Source organism: Mugil cephalus, chromosome 20, assembly GCF_022458985.1.
Source record: "Mugil cephalus isolate CIBA_MC_2020 chromosome 20, CIBA_Mcephalus_1.1, whole genome shotgun sequence".
In the NCBI taxonomy this organism is placed as follows: Eukaryota; Metazoa; Chordata; class Actinopteri; order Mugiliformes; family Mugilidae; genus Mugil; species Mugil cephalus.
In genome coordinates, this window is record NC_061789.1 from 18396671 (window position 1) to 18413572 (window position 16902).

General features: G+C 46.1%; 1 protein-coding gene across 11 annotated transcripts in view; it reads left to right on the top strand.

Moving 5' to 3' along the window:
• Positions 1–16902, top strand: part of arhgap23a (Rho GTPase activating protein 23a) — a 56868-nt gene that overhangs the window by 35275 nt on the left and 4691 nt on the right. For 4 of the 11 annotated variants that reach the window (XM_047571685.1, XM_047571676.1, XM_047571679.1 and 1 more), the window contains exons 3-22: positions 1385–1409; positions 1793–1885; positions 2766–2844; positions 3401–3461; positions 4848–6468; positions 9923–10078; positions 10977–11085; positions 11184–11223; positions 11968–12105; positions 12186–12494; positions 12583–12644; positions 12873–12982; positions 13167–13282; positions 13377–13529; positions 13647–13725; positions 13825–13898; positions 14036–14125; positions 14202–14327; positions 14425–14466; positions 15081–15174. In XM_047571685.1, the coding sequence (XP_047427641.1) occupies positions 1385–1409; positions 1793–1885; positions 2766–2844; positions 3401–3461; positions 4848–6468; positions 9923–10078; positions 10977–11085; positions 11184–11223; positions 11968–12105; positions 12186–12494; positions 12583–12644; positions 12873–12982; positions 13167–13282; positions 13377–13529; positions 13647–13725; positions 13825–13898; positions 14036–14125; positions 14202–14327; positions 14425–14466; positions 15081–15174 (3577 nt within the window). Of the gene's footprint in view, positions 1–1384; positions 1410–1792; positions 1886–2765; positions 2845–3400; positions 3462–4066; positions 4334–4847; positions 6469–9922; positions 10079–10976; positions 11086–11183; positions 11224–11967; positions 12106–12185; positions 12495–12582; positions 12645–12872; positions 12983–13166; positions 13283–13376; positions 13530–13646; positions 13726–13824; positions 13899–14035; positions 14126–14201; positions 14328–14424; positions 14467–15080; positions 15175–16902 lie in introns of those variants that run through there. The other 7 variants (XM_047571677.1, XM_047571681.1, XM_047571678.1 and 4 more) reach the window with 6 other exon arrangements.

The following is a 16902-nucleotide window of genomic DNA, read 5'->3' on the forward strand; positions in this document are numbered from 1 at the left end:
GTCCTTCTCTGTCTCTGCCTTGAGACACTTAAGAAAAAAAAAACCATCTGAATAAATGGGAGAATGAAGCTGGCAGTTCACCTGTCTCCTTCAGTAGCTTGCGAGCAACGCATTACACTGCTGATATCTAAGAGTCGTGTGGCAAAAACATATTTTTCTGAATATATAGAATCAAGTTTTCTATGCCAAAATGTTTTAGAAGCAGACATCAAAGAAGCCAAGAGAGAGAACCAGTAAGTCTGTCTCAGCTGGAGGATATTTTATACTGACAAGTGCACATTACATTCTTACATCTTTATCGCTGGCTTACCAGTGTCACATAGGGGACGATAAGGGTAAGACAAGTTTTGTAAATGAGACTTCCTTCCAGAAAGTCTTGCCCGTGTCTCGCTGAGCGGACGGCCCGGTTGGTATCTCCAGCTCCCAAGTTCTATCCTGGGGTCGTCTGCTGTCCTTTCTCTGCGTCTAAACCCCCCACCATTGTCTGCAGAGCCAGGAATGAGCCCACTCAGCGGAGCACAAAGCCAGGCAGCAGTCAGCCCACCGTGCCCCTAACCCCAAACTGTCCACTCAGCTTGGTGTGCGTGTGCGTAGGTGATGCTAATCAGACAAGCTGCAGCTATCAAACCTCACCTCCACCGTTCTCGTCACTGCACACCTTTCTCTGCTCTCTGCGGTGCATCACGTCTTGTTCACCTGCAAACGGTCGAACGTGAGACTGCACACCAGCTCATAGAATGTCTGTCTTCGGAAGTTTGGCACAAGGCTGCAGGGACGTCACATCCATTTGAAGTGAGCTTCAAATGTGACGTCAACATCACATCAGCGGTGCAGACGTCGAGATCTCTCCTCTCTTGTCTCCCTTTTACATTTTGCCTGGCAAGAAACACTTACAACTGTGAGGATAGTCAACTTTACAAAAGCGCTTCAGCTTGTGCTGTAAAGAAGGAAAACCCAGGACACCTCTCATGTAGCGTGAAAGCAACGACAGACTGACAGAATATCTAATGCTGAGTGGATTAATGTTTAATTAGAAGCTGTTGTTATTTAGCACAGATGTTTCTTTTGTGATTTTTTTCAGTTTCCTTCCTTTAAATCTCTGTGTATAATTCTGCCTTTGTGTTTTTTTTTCTTCTTTGCCTTTTTTGGAAGCTCTCACACTCTAATATTACATCATATCTTAAACTCTTTTTATGTGTGTGGAACGTTTTACCATTAGCTGTCAAATCTCCCCCATAACACTTTTAAATCCCAGCTTAATACCCTCTTTAAAGTTGTGTTTGGATCTTTTGACAGAAATCTTACTTGAAATAAGTGCGCTCTGTAATAAAGTTGACCTGATTTGAATTTGAATACTAATCCTGTCTCTCTCTGTCCTTTGCAGGATGAGGAGAACGGCAATGGAAAGGGTAAGTTATCTCCATCTCTCCTCTTCCTTTTAAACCTTACTATGCAGGGATAATGATGATGTAATGAACTGGGACCTCCTGCGTTCCCTTCTGTCACCTCAGCTCTGCAGGCTCTCTGCGCCACCTACAGGACACCACAGCACTACATCTAATGTTTCACTTAGACACTCGAATGAGAGTAATAATAAAATATCAATTAACTGTCTATATATTTATATTCGACAGCCCAGATGAGTCATAAACAAGCAGTCAAAAACAAAAACCTTTTAACACTTCAAGCACACTTTTTTTTGTTTTAATAGGATCATTTTTCACTATTTTCTTTTTTATTGCATTTTTTACGATCCACTGATCGGATTTCTTCTCTGTCTCTTGTCATCTAGATTATCAGAAAGGTCAACTGGAGCCGATGGACACCATATTTGTGAAGAATGTGAGAGAAAAGGGTCCAGCCCACCAGGCTGGCTTGTGCACAGGTAGAGGAAGCAAAACGCCGTGATTTGCATTGGAAATCGGTCGGTGTAGAGCTCTGGTCAGGCCGCGTTGCAGACATAAGTTTATGCACACCGATGTGAATGGCACATACAAACAATTGGTTATGCAATGCTGAGGATTTTGCTGGTGATATAATACAGATACCTGTATGACAGCTCAACTTCTCAGGTGTATACGAATGTGACAGCTACTGAGGTTTTCCTGTTGTGTCTTGCTGCTTGAGCAGAGCTGTTCAGTCCCAGCAGTTCAGACAAACCAAACCAGAACTCCAGCACAAGCTGTCACATCCAGAAAGTTACATGCTACTTTGAGCATATGCAAACACGCACACACTTTGTATGGGTTTCAGCTTGCAAATGCACACACACTATGAACACCTGCTGTAGTTTCCCAGTGCCTTTTTCTGGAGTCTTGGCTCACAGTAAGCCAAGCTGTGGTTCCATACATGGATCAGCCTCAGCGTTAAAACCACTGAGAGGAGAAGTAAAAAAAACATTGACAATTCAATGTTCTGCTGGGAAAATGTGGATGTTACTTAGTACTACTCACCTAGACCAGACCAGATACCCCCACCCTATAGACAGAGGCCCCTCTGGGGTACCTTGTTGCCCTCTTGTAATAAATGCATGCCTTAAGTTTCGTGTTTCTGTATTGAAAGTAAGCACACTGTAGCCATGGGAACATAGAGATTATTCTAACAGGAAACATTTCTTACCCCATCATTTGTATTTATGATTTGGCGCCTACCTTGATCATTCCGTGCCTCTATTTTCCTAATCATTGCAGGTGGTCAGAAGTCAACACAGGAGCCTGGCCGTCAAATGTATTTCACAAATTTAACTGCATGTCTGTGTTCTCCAGGGGATCGGCTGGTGAAAGTGAATGGAGAGAGCATTCTAGGAAAGACGTACTCGCAGGTGATTGCTCTCATCCAGAACAGGTAAAAAGTCCTAAAGACTGTTGATTTAATGAGCTACCTGTTTTTCGTGAACTTATCCAAGAGATGAAATACGCATAGTCACGAGTGTTCGTTTGGTCTGCTTTTAAAAAGAGCACCCTCGAGCTCTCTGTTAGATCAGATTAGTCAGAGCGCAAGGCAGAGCTGGACTGCAGCTCACTGGTGTGAGTGGTGGACAATTCTGAATCCACTAAATACTCATTCCCAATCTGGTACCTGTGCTCCATTTTCACTACATCTAAAATCTGGAATTTATTTAGCATATTTAACCCTGAGACCAGGAATGATTGTGGCATTAAAAACTGTTGTAAGGAAAACTAAATTAAAGCAGAAACAATTTAACCATTTAATGAGAATCAGCTGCAACTGCTCAATAGCTGAGACTTTTAGTGTAGCTCGTTAACCTGATTCTGACCCGATCAGTTGAGCGTATCCCTCACTGAAGTTTAGTTCCTGAAATATACGGAGATTATTAAATATTGGTGAGCATTGTAGTTACTGTTCTCTCCTTCCTCTTCCCCCTGCACCTGTCTTGCAGTGAGAGTGTGTTGGAGCTCTCCATAATGCCAAAAGATGAAGACGTACTTCAGTTGGTAAGTGTGAGTATGAGATTTTTCACAAAATTTTCACCCCCCCCAGTAAAACACCGAGCATCACAGGTATTTATTGCTGAACCAGGATTCCCCCGTCACTGTGGAAGAATGTAGAGATTCTGTCACAGTGACTCACAAAACACTGCTCTGTGTTTAGATTACAACACACGTTCATTAGAAAACACTGGTATCTTGACTGCCAGAGTTGGGGAGAAAAAAACAACTCGCTGGCACTCACTCGCACACCCATGTACTGTAAAGCACATTTTTGTCGCTCCACAAGTTGCTCGTTTGCATGATCCAACATGCATCATCCCTAGCTCCTCCCACTAACCTGGAGCAACATGTCAACGCACAAAAAGCCACAGATCAACAGATTAAAGGGATCCTTCACACATGTTTAGAAAGATCAAGGTTCCTCTTTAAAAGAGACCAAAACTGTGACCTCCATTTGATTATTCTGGCATGTCTTAACAATATAAACCCACTCTGTCCTCACGCTCCTCCCCTCGCTGCTACGCCTGTATCTGCTGCATTCCTCACATGACATCACCAGTGCTGCGCCTCCTTCCACACTCCCACAGGGTGGAGTAAGACCGAGAATGAGAGGGAGGAGAGAGGGAGTTTGGAAGGATCTGAGAGAGGAGCGAACAGGACGATAAAGGGATAGAGATTTAAAACGAAAAAGAAAAGGAGCAAAGGACTGTTTAAGGACAAGGAGACTGTAAGATATGACGGAGGGCCAGTTTTAGCAGCAGGTGTGTCGTGTCTGGAGTGTTGCTGGGGATACGGTCGGTCCTCTGTGTTTGTTTGTGGTGAATGCAAGCTTAACACACACGCTGTGGAAAGACCCTGGTTTCTGTCGGACGGCCCAGACAGTTCGGTAAACCTTTAAAACTTGTCAAACTGTCTGAATGATTTCGCTTTTCTCAGTCATTTGAGCGTTCGCAGGTTTGTTTTTGTCCTTCTGGAAGACAAAGTTGTAAGTGACAGCGTAGCCAATAGATGAAATATTTGTGTAATTTTAAGCTTGTTATTTTCAGGGGACACTCAGCAGAGCAGCAGTGTGTGTTTACACAGTGTTTGTTTTGGAGACATAGTGTATTTGCTGCTGTGCAGCGAGTGTTGTGGCTTTTGCTCAAGGGAGTTCGTGCAGTTTGCTATAGCTAGCATGTGTTTGTGCTGAGAGCTGAGGCCCTGGGGACAAACTGGTCTAGGATTTAGAGATCCTTCCACTTTAGGGCATGTTGTGTAATGTACAGCTGCGATTAGCTGCCTTAGAGAGTTGTGGTTATTGTGTGTTGTTGTCACACTTCACATGCATTTTGTTTTTTCTTCAGGCTCTGTGCTTGTCATGTCTTTTCTCATTTGTCACCTCTGTCCCTTCTCCAGGCGTACTCCCAGGATGCCTACCTGACGGGTAACGAACCCTACGCCGGGGGAGCTGAGAACCTCCCGCCACCGCCTCCCGTCTGTTACCCACGCGCCAAGACCACGCCCCTTTCTGGAGCTCCCCCGTCTGCCCCCATGGGCCAGAACCAGCTGGATAACTGGAGTCGCTGGCAAGGCTCTTCCAGTCCCTCATCGCCTTTAGACAACCGCTCTGCAGTGGGCAGCCCCGCCAGCTGGCAGGAGGGGCGAGCCGGTGAGACTGGCGGTGTGGGTCACACTAGTCCGGCCCACCGCACAGAGGAGATCCAGTACGGTATGACCAGCCAGCAACCTCAGGGCCAGATCAGGGGGCGCTCGTACTCTTCTTCGTCCTCTTCTGGGGGTCTTTTGTCCAGCCCGCTGCAGGTCCACTACCCCAATCACCACGGTGCCAGCTCCACGCAGGCCCAGCCACGCAAGTCCAGCTCGGCCTGGACCAGCCCCCCTCAGCCCCAGGTCAGCCATGGCCGCAGTGAGCGCTGCCACCAAGCCCTCTCTGACTGGTACTACAACCAGATGCCTGAGCACTCAGGACGCAACATGCAGACCCGCCACCGCAGCTACTCTCAAGACCGGCTCAGTGAAACAAGGAGGCAGCAGCAGCGGACAGGTGGCTGGCCCCACAGCGCCTCCCAGGACACTCTGTTCTTACTACAGCAGTCAGGACCAGGACCCCATGGGGAGCCCTACTGGTCCTACGGAGACTGGGAGGGTGGTCCAGGTAGAGGCCAGCCAGCCTCTAACTACACTCGGACACGCTCTGAAAATTTATTGGCCCAGTACGACCGCCACGGCCGCTCATTAGAGATGTTGGACCGAGCAGCAGCTGGACTGGTCTCGCCTCGGTTCGAGAAGTCTTCGTGGCTCCAGCAGGCTCCCCAGCCAGCCCCAAGGACTGACGCCTACCCCAGGCAGGGGAGCCACTTCGGTGCAGCACAAGCTCTTCCGGTGTCCCGACACGCACATTCTAAACACCACCCCCAGACCCACGGCCAAGCCCACTCCCAGGCCCAGCCCCAGCAGGCTGCCCCTCAGAGCAGAAGGCTCCCCGCGGGGCAGAGCATGGACGACCAGCCAGTAGGCTACCGCAGCTACAGCCCCTCTTTTTACCGCAAGACCGGCCGCATCATGCAGCAAGCTCACTCTTTCAGGGACCCTTCATACTCTGGCCCCCACTTGAACTGGAACCCAGCACCCACAGAGGGCACGTCAGCACCTCTCACTGCCTCTACCACGTCCCCCCTTGCCTCCGCCTCTCCAGAATCTCAAGATCGAGGGTACAGGCCGACGAATCACGAGAGGGAACGAGGGGCCGTGGAGGGGCAGGCAGAGTTGGTGGCACAGACCCAGGAAGTGGTCCTGAGGCAAAAACCTCCCACCGGGCGACGGAACGCCCATGGCATGCGTCATCCCCACTACGCCCTACCTATAGATGGGCTAGAACCCTCTTTGTTTTCTCCCGATCCCAAAGAATCTGCCCCCGCCCCTGGTTCCACAGGAGACGTAGCCTCACGCAAACCAAATGGCAACATTGCCCCCCTCCCTATAGAGGATGACTCTCTTGCCTCCATCCCCTTCATAGGTAAGTAGTTAGCTCCTGGACTTCATCTCTCTTCCTCTTTGCTACTTCCCCTCTAAAAAAAAAACTCACACTGACCTTAAGATTTCATCACCTCTCTTCTAAAACCTAATCCACATTGAGTGTTTATTGAATGTTAGTGAAAGCTTAACTGGGAGGAAACGCAAAGCTGTAATTCAGATAAAATTATGAGTTTGGGGAACGTGTGTGTGTGTGTGTTTCCTTAATTTCCTTCTTGTCTGTCTATTCAGGCTGCAGGCTCTGCTCAGACACAGTTTCCATTCTCTCAATGAGATGCTGCTGGTGTGTGTGTTTGTCTGTAAATGTTTTTGTTGGGTAACACTGGGACTTCCCACAGTCTTACAGACTGTATGAGTCTTATGATCGAATCATATTCGAGGAAAATTCAGTAATCCCGTTGCCTGGTCCTGGTCTCTAAGGTCACCTTACCAAGCCGAGGAAATGAGGGGGAGTTCTTGACTTCCTGAATATGGGAATTTCTTTGTGCAGGAGTTAGAGAGGGTTACTGATTTATGCCCTGTTGTACAATGATTCAAAATTTGAGATTTCACATTAGTGTAGTCTGTTTTTCTCAGTTTCTTAATGTGTTTGAACCTCATTAGCAGCTTCAGGGGCAACATTGCCAAATGCTTTTGGACTCAACAGACACTAATGATTGCAGAAAAAAAGTTGTAATCTCAAGTGTACCCTTTATCTGGCGCTGCCTAGTTTTACTATACGAAACCCGTCACAATGATCTGTCGTAGAGGGCAGGCAAATGAAGCTGGCCACTGAGACGAGCTGTGCCTCCATCACCCAGTCACACAGCCTGGGGAAAACATCCGCCGCTTGCCCTAATGCTGAATAGATTTAAATCAGCTGACTGGGAAGCTTCGAGCGATCTTGGAATGATCGTCGACATTTGAGCCAAGGCTCGCTCTGCTCCACAAAGTCAGAGAAATCCAGGCGATCAGCAAACCGGGAGGCATCTCTCTCGTCTGTCAGAGCGCATTCTTGCCTCGTACCTTCACCTGAATTAAACGAAACCAAGCAGTCAGGGCTGCAGGCCAGGACATGTTTAACAGCCATAAACTGAAACTAGGCTGTGTTTTTTCGCCATAGAAAAGAAGTAGCTTTTCTCCTCTCTCTGAATTTATCGCTTTATCTCTCTGACACAGATGCTGATATGATCTGGGGCTGTTTCAGAACATGCACCATAGGCTGATGTTTTTTCTGTCTGCAAAGCGCGGATGTCTGTGAGATAGCATGCTCAAAGGCAGACTGTGTCAAAAGGCAAATATGTTTTTATGACGTCTTGTATGTGGATATTGAAAATGAAACTTGACTTAGTATTTTTTCTGGTTTTGGAGCTCACACAGAGCGAAATGATTGCGAAGGATGTCAAGAGCTCGTATTTTATTCTTCGCCCACTTAGAGTCTTTCACCATGAATCTGAGCTGTAAATTACAGGCGGATTTTTTTTTGTCGCGGTCCTTGTGGGGAACAGTAGGGGCCCATACACTGAGCTCCCGCCTTCAATGCTGCTATTGTGTTCCATGAAGGCGCTTGTGTGTCTGTGTTGGTGTGTATGAGTTCGATCTGTGGCTGTTTTTACTAGCTGGATGCTGAATTTTTCAGGCAGTTTTTTCAGGCTCTTTTGATTCCTGAATTTCTTCCTCTTTTTTTAAAGCCTGAAAGCAAAGATTCTTTTGAACATGAATAGTTCGATAATAGTCAATAATCTACAGCAAATCTGTTGTACATTCCGAGTGTACATTATAGAGTGTACATTATAGCTGATATCTTTTGACTTTTGAACAGCTTGTCATACAAAAGAGGAAATTTGAAGCCATCATTTTAGTCTTTCAGTTTGAGAATGACGGCAAATGATAGTGCTAACTAATCAGAAATCAAAAACTCCTTATACTCAAAGTATAGACAGCCTCACTAAATTCTAATGTTGCAGTTTTTGATTGATCCCAACATAATTTGATGCAGAAGCAATTAGCTTTACAGTAGCATGTAATCCTTCGTTAAATCCATCCCCTCTTTTCCCTTTTCTTTCCAACCCTAATCCCTGGATCCTGATGTCCACATGTGTTATAGGATGCAGTGCAGAGTTGGGACACAGTGTGCTGCGGTATGTTGCTCCCCTCTGCTGGTCCGTCTCTGTCTCGTGGCTCTGAGCTCACTCTCTGGCTGCCCCGTTAATGACGGCCTTTGTTAAACCCACAGCCCGGCTATTTCTGGGCCGCGCTGTAAACAGGCAGATTCCTCATCCCAGATCGGGAATGTTTTCCGCCTTATGTCGGACTCCACTGTGCACAGCGAGTGAAGAATAGAACAGCAGGGACAGGAAATGGAAAGAAAAGAGGGGAACAAGGGGAGAGGTGAAGGATGTTTAGACGAGAAATCTAAGAAAAGATGAAACGAATGAAAAACCGTGAAAGTAAATCCAAGAGAGAGTTTCCTAAAAGGACTGTGTGTTGGTCTGTGGGGGTGGCAGGTTGAGACTGAGGCTGTGCTGCCCTCTGCTGTTTCCACACTAAACAGACCGCTGCTTCCCAGTAGCTCAGTCCTGACAGTTTAAAATCTCCCCTCCCATTTCACATAAGTATCAGGTCTGTCTCTAATCCTCTCCGTCTGTCAGGAAGTGTGAGTCCTTGTGTGTGTGTGTGCACAGGTTTCATATCCCTCTACGTCAGATGAAACGGTTGAAGACTTGCAGTCTGTATGGCCTTTAAAATGTGCCTTTTGTCTGCTTCAACACTAAAGCTTCATTGTCAACACAGAGTGAAAGCACTGAATATTCTCATCCATTTACACCCAGTTGTCAGGTTTCGGTTTGTTTGGCTGTAACAAGTTCTCTTGAATGTGTCCGATCGGATTGACACTTCTGTAGATTTCATAAAGAACTGAAACCTTGAGCCAGTAAACCTCTGTCACAAACACCACCTATTAGCTACCGAATAGCTCTTCCCATGGCAACAGACGACACAGGTATCGTATTATCTCGAAGATATTTGGCTGTTTTGTGTGCTTGTGTGAGTTTTTCTCACTTTACTCAGGATGCAGTAACGTCCCTTCCTTCCTTAGAGAGTTCCACAGATGTTAGTGCCTTTTCTGCTCCGTGCTGTTTGTGTGCTTCCCAGTGGACTCCAGAAAGTGTCGAGCATGATTGTCGCACTTTGCAGTCGAAACAATGAGCGTTTAAGTGTGGGAGAAGTGGAAACTGTGAAATGCATTCTCCTGTTCAGTGCCTCTGGTGACCCTGCGGTACCTCGTCGGCCCTCTCCCGCCAAAACCTCTCCTCTGTTTTTCCTTCTTTTAATCTAACCCCTGTGTTTTTCCTTTATCCTTCCCTTCTGACCTTTCTCTCTAACACCTAAACCCTCTCCTTCGCCCTTTCCTCATCCCCCGACTCCTCCCCCTCCTTCCCGACATCCTCCTCCAACAGACGAGCCGACGAGTCCCGGCGCGGATTTGCGCGCCCGCCACGTTCCGGCGTCCTCCGTTGTGTCCAGCGGCATGAGTTCTGCGTCCGCCGTGGTCACGAGCCCCGCATCCCCCACCTTCACCTTCCCCCTCACTAGGCTCTTCTCACACGACTGCAGTGAGTGCCCCCCTCCTCCCCCTCTCTCCCCCCTTCCTCGCCACCGCATGCAGCCGAAAATGAGTTTTGAATCTCCTTTTACTTTCAGAGATGATTTTATGAGATGTGCATAAGATTGTGTTTGTTGCACCTAGTTTTACTGTTACAAGAGCATTATTGCTGTCCTCGCTGCTTTAATTTCCATCTTATCAACTATTTCTGTCGAATATTTGGTCTTATTTTCTCACAGCTGTTGAAAAATAAGACAGATTTAACCTTTCTTGATCAAAAAAAACCCCATTGACTTGATCACAATCAATGGTCATCTTTCATGATTTGCCTTAGAGTTGTTATTCTTGAGAGTTTTAGAGCTCAGCAATGAACAAACCTCACTTGATAAGATGAATTTTTCAGCAGTGCTATAAAATGTTTGCATGCTGCATTGCATGTTTGCCACGCATTTGATACGCATTTGTTCGGAGCTGCTTTAGTTGATTTTCTAGCCGTGCATGAAGCCCAAAAATCACTGTGTTTACAACAAATTTACCAGCGGCCTTGAATCTGCATGATTCTTTTCTTCAGACAAATGGAACACGGATGCATGTCACTCGTTATTTATATGGACTATATCTGCATGCTGGTGGTGAGCAAGAGGAAATAATCCGACCCACCGCTCGAGCTCATGTCCCCCACCGCCCGTCCACCTCCACCGCGTCACCCATTCACTCGCAAAACCCCACCTCCCCCCGCTTCCTCCCTCCCTCACCACCCCCCTCCTAATCCAACACCGTCCACTCTGGTGATTGGCATTACATCAACATTCTTTCTTTCTCCCTCTTTCTTTTTCTTGCCCTTTCTCTCTCTCTCTCTGTCTCTCTTACTCTCTCTTTCTCCATTCATTCATCTTTTCACCGAGCAGGCAGTATTAAATCCAGTCGCCGTTCCTCCTATCTTCTAGCCATCACCACGGAGCGCTCCAAGTCATGTGACGAAGGACTCAACACGTTCAGAGAGGAAGGACGGATCTTGTGAGTGCTGTGGAACTGGGGCTTGTGTTTTATCTTATGTTATGCGCAGGCAGGGATTTTGATTTGACATTTTGTTGTGATGGTATTGTTTTCCTCAGGAGGCTACCAAAAAGAGTGAAGAGTTTCTTTACAGATGGGGTGAGTTCTTCTTCTTTTATCAACATTCTCAGTATGAAGCAACACATTTATTTTTTTCTGTGGGTCTGCTCTCAGCTGCTGATGTGTGAGAATATTGGAGCTCCTCTTTGGGAATACATAACATGTCTTTGAAGTAGGTCAGCTCAACGGCTATTATTAAGACCTGCCAACAGATATATGCAGCTGAAAAGACTGAAGATTATAAGATTAATACCTCGGAAATTAAGACTCACAAGTCTTTTGTCATAAAACCGTTGAGATGTTTACCTGTGACATACAAGCAAAGAGGAGTCATAGAGTCAAGTTAGCAAAAGGACAGGTTTACTGGTCTATTTCTGGTTTGGCAGCATTAGCTAACATTAGACATCATGAGCTGACTCAGTGTTTTCAGTTTGCCTTTCATTGCTTCTTAAATGACCTCGCAGTTTGTTGTTTTGAGGTGATATATGACCATATACAGAGAGGCACATGAGGTCAGACAGTTAGTCGGTTGAACTTTGGATGCAACTCTTACACAATGCGACAATGAGGCAAAAAGAGAAGTCTCAGAAAACATGTCAAAATGTGTCGTCGAAATACTGAAAACTCCCGTTTGGTTGTGATCTTACAGAAAGAAGGATTAAATAAAAACGGTGTCCTTTAAATGAGCATTCATTTCACACAAAACCACTAGAGAAACATCACAAGCATCAGAATAAATGGTAAAGGGTTAATGTCCTGACCATGGTCCTGTCTGTGTTTCAGTCTCTGGACAACCTTGGCACGGCAGAGGAGGTTCGCTCCAAACGTCACTCCACATCTGAGCTGGGAAACATCACTTACAGCGATGTCCGGCGAGAAGGATGGCTGCACTACAAACAAATTCTCACAGAGAAGGGCAAGGTGGGCAGACCAAGCTTGACTGTAACCTGACTGTAATTTAGGAGCGTTTACAGGACTCACATCCCGTCTTTCCTTCGCAGAAGGTTGGCAGCGGCATGCGTCCCTGGAAGCGCGTCTTTTCGGTTCTTCGCTCCCATTCGCTGTTCCTTTACAAGGACAAGAGGGAGGCGGTGCTCCGCGGGGCAACTATGGGAGGCTCAGCCGAGGACGAGCAGCCAATCAGCATCCGGGGATGCCTGGTGGACATTGCGTACAGCGAGACCAAGCGAAAGCACGCCCTGCGGCTGACCACGCAGGACTTCTGTGAGTACCTGCTGCAGGCGGAGGACCGGGAGGACATGCTGGACTGGATCAAAGTCATCAGGGAGAACAGCAAGACAGACAACGAGGTCAGAAGGCGGTCTTCTACCTACCTACCTACCTACCTAATGTGTTTTCACTTGTTGCAGAGTTGTAATGCAGATTTGCTTGTTGCAGGAGCTTGGCTTTTCCAGACAGGCCCTCATCAACAAGAAGCTCAATGATTACAGAAAACAAAGGTGAGTAATGTGATGCTCTGGATTCAAACCTGGTGGTTGGTGTGTTGGTCTGCGTGAAGCTTTCTGTGTGAAGTTTGGATGTTGTTCCCTTCCTGGTTTTCTCATCCCACAGTCCGAAGACATTCAGATTATCACCCCCTTTTCGATCCAAAAGATAAATACATATATCTAACTGTTAATGGAGAACCTATGCTGGACCTAAAGTCGTCTCTCTGTCTTCACCTGTAGTCCAACATCCAGCAAGCCAGACTCGTCTCCCAAGATGTCCCGCATGAAGCCTCCCTTCCTGTCAAACAACGCTGCCGGAGCCCCACGCTCCCCGAAACCAGAGGGCAAAGGTCAGTGTCAGGGGCCGAGGACTAGTATGATTCATAACTGACCCATTTGAAAATCATCATATTCAACAGTCCTGATGTCCAAGGCTCATTTGTATTTGTCTGTCTCTTTACGAGAACATAAGGCATGGAAGAAAAGTAGAAATTGATGCTCAGAGGGCTAAGTTTCTGTTCAATCTGTCCACAGATGAGAGCAGCCCTCCAAAGTCATGGGGAATTAACATCATGAAGAAGACAAAGAAGGCCGGGCCCAAAGCTTTCGGCGTCAGGTTAGAGGACTGTCAGCCCGGCGTAAATAACAAGGTAGGTCGCAATAACCTCCATCTGAGTTTAGTTCAGCAGATGTTTCCTCTAAAGGTTTGTGACTACATCTATTTGTGTCCATCTTCCCCCTCAGTTCATCCCGTTGATCGTGGAGATCTGCTGTGGTTTAGTGGAGGAGATGGGTCTGGAGTACACCGGAATCTACCGAGTCCCAGGGAATAACGCCATGGTGTCGTTGCTTCAGGACCAGCTCAACAAGGGTGTGGAAATCAACCCCGCAGAAGAGGTGAGGAAACTTTGTTTAACTAGCAGATTTAACTTGCATCCTACATTGAACGGTTATTGAGCAGAACGTGAGGCCTCATGATTCATGAGTCTCCTCTGTGTCTTCTGTTCTCAACAGAAGTGGCAGGACCTCAACGTCGTCAGTAGCTTACTCAAATCCTTCTTCAGGAAACTCCCAGAGCCGCTCTTCACCAACAGTGAGTCCAAACATGTTCCAACAAGCCATCACATGTGCTGCGTTGCCTCATACTGCCAAACACTCAACATCTGTTTTAATATTTCTCAAATCTTACCAGACAAGTACAATGACTTCATTGATGCCAATCGGATGGAAAGCGCATCAGACAGACTGAAGACCATGAAGAAACTGGTGCGCGCCTGTTCACATTCATGAATTCCTTTGAACGGGATCATTAACCTACTTGGTTGAGCTAAGCTTAGTGTGTGCAGAGGGCTGGCAGGTTAAACTGGTTTATCATTATTGTCATTTCTCTTTCTCTTTTGTAGATCCGAGATCTCCCAGATTATTATTACCACACTCTGAAGTTCTTGGTCTGTCATCTGAAGACTGTAGCCGACAACTCGGATAAAAACAAGGTGTGAAACGCGGTTTGTTGACAAATGAAATACAATCACTGCGAAATCCTCTGTATTAATGTCCTTTGCCTTTTAGATGGAGCCCCGTAACTTAGCTCTGGTGTTTGGGCCGACGCTGGTTCGGACGTCAGAGGACAACATGAAAGACATGGTCACACACATGCCTGACCGCTACAAGATAGTAGAGACTCTCATCCAGCATGTAAGACATGGGAGATGTACACATACCATATACACGTAATAGAATCCTCCTTACACTTAATATATATAATAATATCAATTCTTCTTTGTTTTTGTAGTGCAACTGGTTTTTCACTGATGAACTCGACAAGGATGAGAAGGTATGTTTAATGATGTTGTCAGTGAGTGTTATTTATACTGTTGTAGACTTTAATTAGTTAGTGTGAAACAACTTCTTTTCACCTTTGCAAAAAAAGATTTGTTTTTTCATTAACAAGACCCAAAGAAAATTTTGCAAGCGGGAAAGATAATTTCAAAATAAAAAAAAAATAAATGTTATGTACAGTAGCAGTGTCATTTTAAATGAGGTTTCATCTCAACAGGGAGATCATAGTTCATAAAAAGCAAGTCACCGACTCCTGGGAAATCGTTTGAACATTAAGTTCAAATGTTTACAGTGTGTTAACCTTTGTTAGAATGTGGACCTGCTTTATAAACTAATATTTTCCAAATGCAGCAGCTGCTACATTTACTGGCTAGAATTAATTTAGGGGAATTAATGACGCGTTGATGTGCTCCTGAAATAGGCATTGACATGCTAACCACGTCCCCAGTTCTTCCCGGCCCCGTCTTCTGTCAGCCTGTAATAAAGTCAAAGAAATAAAAACCTATTCAATATTTCACTCCTTGGGTTTAGTGACGTTTTACAGTTTATGGATGAGGTGCCAGATTCTTCTGACTAAATCAGAGAAAATGTGTGTGTGTGTGTCCTCAGACGCCGGTGGACACAGAGGACGTGCAGCCCGCCCCCAACATCGACCACCTGCTGCCCAACATCGGCAGGACGGGTCTGCTCGGGGAGGCCTCAGGTGAGCTCACAGCTTTTAGTGTCTACCAATGTGGCAAGTAGCATTTACTGCAAGTAGCCTTGGCATTAATGCTGCGTTTCCTTTAAATGTGGAAGTAGGAAATTCCCCCATACGTGTCAGGGTAATTTGTTCTAAGAAAGTTAATAGAAATTGTCACATTGAGTTTCGATCAGATTTTTAATCTGTTCTGAGGAATTGTAGTTATGAGCCTGAAGTCAGACAGCTGTATTCCTCACCTGACTGTGGGTCCTTGCAAGTCTGTCCCATTTTAAAGCAAGAATTCCCTACTTTCCTACAGAACTGGAACGCAGCATGAGACATGACACGCGTTAGCACTTGGAGTGTTTTCTGTGTTTGATAGCGTGCCTATACTTCTCTCCTTTCTGCTGACCTTTTTATTTCCCTCCATGTTGCTCATCTTTCACTTTCTCTGTACGTTTCTGCATTTCCTTCTCTTAGCTGAGCCTGTGGAGCAGCCACTGCGGTAGGATGGGAACTCCCCTGGCAATATGTGTGTGCGTGTGTATGTGTGACAGTGCATCGTATTGTGAAAGTGAAATAATGGGTGTGAGACGGAGTGTTAGCGGTGGTTATGGTTTGTGTCTCCATGGTCTCCATTACCCTCCTAGAAGTCAGCGTCTCCCTCTCAGTGTCAGAGTGAGGTCTCTGTGAAAACGTGTCACTTCAGTGTCGGCCCCGGTCTGACTAATGAATGAATGGATGACTGGATGCTCCCCGCCTGTTAAACCTTCTGTATCTGACACCAGAGTGCAAACTGGTGTCATTAAGAGACAACAAGCCCTGTTGAATGTCAAACACTGCTCTCCACTCATCCTACAGGCAACTTCAGTCGGTGCAGGCCAGTCATCAGGCCCCTAACCGCTCTAGCTCTTGACGGACTCTAGGTGGTGCCGTTTCCACATTTCGACGCCACATTTCAATACAAATCGTTTTGTGTGAAGCTTCCAGATGGCACAGGCTTTGCCTCTTGCAGCTGAAGTGAGCACAATGGCAGCAGCCACCCTATTAAGCTGGTGACTCAAAGAGTAACGTCCTCTCAAACGGCAACAGGAATAAAGAGTGTGTGGTCATAACTCCCGTGATCGAATCTCAAATGCATCCTGAGTGCGTCATGCTTGTGTTCACGCCCGCATCTTGCTTCCGCTCATGTGGCACCAACATACTGTATCTAATAATTAACAACATAATCAACCTCATAATGTGAAGTCAAATTACGCCACAACTTTAATTAAATTCGCTGAATTCACGGGCACTAACCACACACAACAACGTTCAATTCAAAAGTGTATTCAGGTTATTCATTAGTAGTTAAATAGATTTCACTTCTGAATATAGTGAAGCACAAGTTCCTGGTTCCCTCATCTTCAGATGTGCTTTCAGAGTCTATTCACTCAGCGATGATATATAATAACTCGAATGGCTTGCTGTTAACACAGTACTGATAATCTGTAGACACCTGAGATGTTGATAATCTGTTGTTAAACTGGAGGGAATCTTCTGCTCCGTGTCTTGGGAACAATGTCGACATAGCTGACCTGAAATAAGCTTACTGGACTTTTAATTTTTTAATATTTTATCCATAATACAAAGACTAAGCAGCCCCCATCTCTTAGCTTGGCACAAAACAATCTTCCGTGATGCTCATGTGGAGCAGCTCCACCTAGAAGTCCTCACCACCCTTCCTCCCCCCGATAGATCTGGCCGTGT